The 6000-nt window shown below is 39.3% G+C and overlaps 1 protein-coding gene across 4 annotated transcripts in view; it reads right to left on the bottom strand.

Moving 5' to 3' along the window:
* cntfr (ciliary neurotrophic factor receptor) overlaps positions 1 to 6000 on the bottom strand; it is a 259028-nt gene that overhangs the window by 6806 nt on the left and 246222 nt on the right. For all 4 annotated transcript variants that reach the window (XM_034229505.1, XM_034229504.1, XM_034229503.1 and 1 more), the window contains 2 exons: positions 5509 to 5577; positions 5284 to 5404 (listed from right to left, as the gene is read on the bottom strand). In XM_034229505.1, the coding sequence (XP_034085396.1) occupies positions 5284 to 5404; positions 5509 to 5577 (190 nt within the window). The remainder of the gene's footprint in view (positions 1 to 5283; positions 5405 to 5508; positions 5578 to 6000) is intronic.

Genomic DNA, 6000 nt, shown 5'->3' on the forward strand with positions numbered 1-6000 from the left:
TGTCTTCCTGCATTGAAGGGAATCATTGTACAAAATAGCAACTCCACCTCCTCTCTTATGCATTCTTTCCTGACTCATAAAACTAAAGTTGGGAGGGGTTGATTCGATAAGAACAACTGCACTGTTATTTTGTTCAATCCATGTTTCCGTTAAAAACATAAAATCGAGATTGTGCTCAGTGATAAAATCATTGATTAAAAATGTTTTACCTGCCAAAGACCTGACATTTAATAAAGCTAGTTTAAGTTTGTTGAACACACTATCAGTCAGGTTTTTTGTAACAAGCTGTGGCTGACATGGAATCACTTCTAAATTTGATAAACTCACACAAACACATGCTGTATATTTAGATCATACAGCACATCACTAAAGCAACCCATTCCTGTATGAGAACAACAACCGAGGCCTGGGAAATCCCACAACAATAAACAAAATAATACAGAATACAAATTGTAATAATAAATAATATTAAAAATAAATAAATCATAATACAAAAATTGTAATAATAATAATAGTAATCAATTAAATTTGTAAGGATTTGAAAAAACAAACAACTAATAATAATAATAATAACCACAAAGTACACAAGAGGATTGGAAAAAATGTAAAAAGAAAATAAGAATAATTAAAAGAAACAGTAAAAAGTGGCTTGTATATTTCTAGCCCATACGGGTATGTTGAAAAGTGTGTAAAGGCTCTGCTTGTGGCAGCCGTAAATAAGCTGAAAATGTGCTTAAGCTGTTCTCAGTGCTTTAGTTTAACATAGCTTGACAAATAAAAACATCACAGGGTTTAGGGCTTTCTAAAACAGGGATATAGCTACATCATTTCTGTTATTGGAGAGTGAATATGATTCCCCTCTCCTTCTAATTAATGACCTTTGTGAAGTACGGCGTTGGAAGTGGAGAAGAAGCAGCCAGGTGTGAAATAGCCAGAGAAAGAGAGAACTAGGACACATTAAACATGTTCAGCAGCACACTGCATTACAGTCCTGCCTGAAGAAAAACAATTTGCTTTGGAGTGGATGGAGGAACCCAAAATTATGCAGACATAATGTGACGGAGGTGAGAAGAGACAGTTATGGCTGCAGGTTGATGTAACAAGGTAGTTTAGGACAGGGAGACAAGACAGTGAGGGGGAGAGAAGAGCGAACGTACAACAGTTGGAGAAGAACAGAACAGAAACACAGGAGAGGAGAGAAGGAGCAGGAAGGCTGAGAAGTGAGGGGGGGGGGGGGGGGGGGGGGGGGGGGGGGGGGGGGGGGCTGTCAAATAAAGAGAAAATCGAAGACTATGGCTTTAATGTTTACAACAGATCCTTAAATTCAGCCTTCCCTTGCCCCTTAGTGATATCTAAATGCACCCGGTGAGTTGTAGTTCCTTGAGGCCTGCTATGGTTTCTGTTCACAGGCTTGCACCTTTCATTTTTTGTTGCAGAAAAATAGGTTTGTTCTAACCAGATACCAAGTGTTTATACTGCTATGTCTTTTTTGTGATAATCTCTAAAATAAATGTTCTAATAAACTTCTGTTGTGTGATTATAAAGAGTTTGTTGATCAGAATAAGCAGTAGGTTGGGCCAATTTGATGCAAGATGATGTAGTAAAAAGGCCTTCTTCATCTCTTTAATGGAGCAGAGGCTTCATTGGACGTAGAAGGCTTTATCCACGTCATCATTTAAGGCTAACTCTTTCAATTGCACTTTCACATTTTGACTTAAATAATTAGACCAACGTTTTTATCTCAGCAAAGAGTTGAAGTTGAAAATGTGCATAAAAACAGGCAGATACAACCCTGATAGCTGATATAAAATCATCAAATTATGTCGAATTATTGTCCTAGTAAGTCATGGTTTTCCTTATGAATTGGAGCCGGCATGCAGCAGAAAAGGACCTTTACATTTAGCCGTGGTGCTTTCTGCTTATTAAGCAGAAACGTAGCATTTATAAATAGATCGGGACATGAAGGATATAAGAAGTGATATATAGTGGTGCTAGACAGTGTCCACTTTCTGTCTCACAGAAGGGGCGAGGCAGAAACCTATATCTGAGATGGTGGCAGGTCTAAGGATGGCTGCTACTTTTTAAAGCCTCAACTATATCTGCCTTTTTTACTTCCTGGAATGTGGTTGCCGAGCGATGGTCCAATCACTGAGGATGGGATTTAGAAAAAAGTCGTCCGTCACTGGGCTATCCTTTTGATGTGAAATGAGGCTGTTGATGCCAGGAAGCAGAACAGGCCCATAAGTGCAACTCCCCACGAGGTACGTGCGACCTGTTCTTGCTGATGCATGAACACAGAAAAAACAGGAACAAAAAAAAAATAGAAGGAGGAGGAAATGTGGCAGAGGCAAGACGGAGAGGAAATGTAGAAAGGGAAAGCGTGTTTGGACTGTGAGCTACACAATCAATAAGTCAGAGGAAGTGTGTTCAGCTCCTATTCCACAGAGAAATATTGGTCAGTTTGTAGATCAAGCCGGTCCGCGGCAAATAAAGCTGAACTACATTTTGGGTGATTATCGCTCGAGGTGTGGACAGGAAGTTTCCCCAGTGATGTGTTTGAAATACAATCGTTCCAATAAGAGAGTGGGGTTATGCATATTTTTCTTTTTATGGACATGTGCATAAAAACAGGTATCTTAAACACCAGAGGGATACAATACATGAACAGTACATCTACAACCAACCCTGAAGTCCCTTTGAGAACACTGGTTGATCAATAGATGGGGAATTGAGATGAAAGAGAAAGAGAGACCTAGAAAATAAGACAGAAGGAGAGAAGAGATCATGAAGAGAGGGAAGGGAAGCAGAGAAGCCCCAGCTGGATCGAGAGGAGGCATGAGGTGAATCCCAATAACCTCCTCTGCTTTCCTCCAGAACAAGCATAATACACTGTGTACCGAGGTTAATGTGTGTGTGTGTGTGTCATCAGAGGGAGGTCGTGTGTACAGTGTGTAGCACCGTTTCTATGTGTGTTTTTGTGTTAGAGCATGCTTCTGTTTGTGCTGTTTGTGTGTCTCTAGCACCCGTTCAGCATTGACTGTGATGGTCAGTGTGCAGTGCCACTCATGACCCACAGGTGTCACTGGTGGACTATAAAACTGTTGAGAAATGTCAATGGAAGGGAGAAGGAAACAGGTAGACCGAGATTAAGTCTTTTAAATGTTTCAAATTGGGTTGATAATGTCAGTAATAGTCTTAAGTAAAAGCCATTTTTCTGAGTTGAGACTCAAGTGGCTTTATCAATACGTGGACATGCAATAGTGTTGGTCTAATGATAAATTAGGGGAATTCTTTGTTTGTGTGCAACGTTTTTACTTTGAGCATTGATCAGTGTATTTGAAGCCTAAAAATCTCAACTAATCAAGAGATTAGGTCAGCATGTATGTGGCATCAAAGGCAAATTAGGGCCACAAAAAAACCCAAAAGTGTGATGAACAGTATTTTTTTAGTTGTAGATTGGTGGGTTTAAGCCTTATAATGAAACCTCTGTTGTCTATATATTTTACATCAACAGGACATTTTAAGAGCAACATAATCTGCTCCACTGTTTGAAGGCTTGATGCAATGATGTAGGAGTGCACTTAGGGTTGGGTTAAGTACACTGTGACATCACAACAGGGCGTGGTTACAGGTGCAAAAGCACAAAAGCGCATTTTGCAGTGTAGTTTTGAAATACTACAACACAAAGTGTTTGATAGCCTGATATGCAACTGGTGATTGTGTAGATTAGCACTCATATTCAGTGTTTATTCATTTAAATGGTATCCTTCCATCTGTTATTTGCTATTCCAGCGCACTGGAAGATGGATGTTTTGTTATTCGGGATCATTGGTGATGCGTTTAAGGATTTCAATTAGAGATGAGAGCCATCCTTGCCAACGAGATCATTCCCAGAGATAGTTTTGTGTGTATGTGTGTCAAGGGAAACACAGAATATAGTAACCTGTAATGTTTTTAAGGTTATATGATCATTTCTAATGCAGAATTAAAATCTAGAAAGTGTGGAGCTGTTATATTGTAAAAACGAGCCAGTCTGGGGCTGCAGGAGGGACGTGAGCATTTTTTAAAAGAAGGCACAGTTTCCCTGAGGCTGCGTTCGGGCGCTCAGGTTGATGTGTGTCTGGAGGCTGCTGGATCTTGTAGCATAAGCTGTGATAAAAGTTCAAGGCTATCAAATGCTTATAGTCTGCTCAATTTAATGATAAAGAAAGTTATTAACAAAACTTAATTTCATACCTAACTGATTCAGAAATGTACTGCGTGACTGCCGTGGGCACAAAGAACAATGATGAAAACATTATAGGAATATTAACAGCATCATTATTTCTTCAACTGATGAACTACAAGACTGATAAAAACCAAACAGCAGTAAATGAATACTATTTTAATATTTCTACATACATAAAGTCTCACAGTGTAAGCCCTTGGTAACTATATCTCTCTTTTTGAGCTTACTTACCTGTAAGTCAGGATATCATTAACTATTCATGACATGCCATCTCAATATATACACATACACAAGGCTGCTGTTAGGGCGGCAACTTATTTGCATTTCGCCTTTTTCTTATCTTAACTCTACCCTAATGTGAACCTTGTAGCTACATTAGCATCCAGTGGTAGCCACCACCTTTGTCCAGAGGGAAATATATCTCAACAACTTTTGGGTGGGTTGCCATAACATTTGGAAAAACATGAATTGTTCCCAGAGGATGAATCCTTTTCCCTCCAAACCCACCGGCATCGTTTTCACTCGTCCAGTAAAACATCTTACCATGGATGGATCGACACCCAATTTTGGTTTTAAAACAATGTATTTGATAATCTTATTTACATTTTCTCTCGTGCCCCCATGAGATTTACATTCATAATGCCCCCAGGACAGATTGGTGTCCACTAATTAGGTACATGACCAAATACCTGCATATCTAATGTCATCCCCATCATTATACATTAAACTCAACTGTCCTAATTAGCTACTGTTTGAGTGCTAACATGCTAAATCAAGATGGTGTACATGAGACCTGCTTAGCATCAGCTAACATGGTTGTAGTTTCTGGCTCTTGTTCCTTTACCGTTCATGGGGTCGTGATCTTTGAACTTGTTATTTTATGTATACAGAGGGCATTTTTATTCATAAATTAACATGTATTGTGTTTGTGTAAAGTGGATTTGCTTTACGCTTTGGAAAATCACTGAAAGCTCAACTCAACAAATAGATTGGAAAATGTTTTCAGAGATCCTGATGAATGAAAGGTACAGGCTTTAACTGAGGCTGTTACATACCGGTAGTATAGTCCACTTCAGTTGTGGAAGTGATCGGCAGAGGATCTTCAATCCAAGGTGTAGCATGGACGGCAACGCTCCAGTCGCTCCATGTTCCGATCTCTGTGTCCTTGGCGGCCACCTGTCGAACACAATGTAATTGGTACATTTTAAGCATTTAATAAAACTCTTCTATACCTTTTTAAAGGCCGAAGTATGTGTCAGTCAGCTAAAAGGAGATGTTACCTGGATGATATATTCCTTCCCAGCAATGGCATCGGTGATGGTGTGGGAGGTGCTGTCAGACAGCTCCACCTAAAGAGCCAATAGAAGAGAGTAGGTGGTCAGTTTACATCAGGTAAATGCACACTTTGGTAAGTTTTCATACAATCTAGTTATATAGTAGTTAACAAAACAAGCAGATTACTGTACTCCCAATATCTCATGGCCCTAAGGATATGAAATGTTCCACCATAATGAATAATGAAAAGACCTCTCATGATGTCCTCAGTAACTTTGGGCTGTGAGTCATAATTGATGTACCCACTATAGAAATGCTAGCCTGAGCCTTTAATGTTTTATGGTTGAGCTGAGCCCTACAGTGTACAGTTTTTATTCAGTGCTTATTTATTAACAGCACACCTTTCATTATTACTTTCTGCATAGGTCAAGTCAGTTGCTTTACCCGTTTATATTTGCGGTGTTTTACATTTCACTGTAGAATTGACTGAACCTCGA

The sequence above is a fragment of the Gymnodraco acuticeps genome, unplaced genomic scaffold, assembly GCF_902827175.1.
Source record: "Gymnodraco acuticeps unplaced genomic scaffold, fGymAcu1.1, whole genome shotgun sequence".
NCBI lineage: Eukaryota > Metazoa > Chordata > Actinopteri > Perciformes > Bathydraconidae > Gymnodraco > Gymnodraco acuticeps.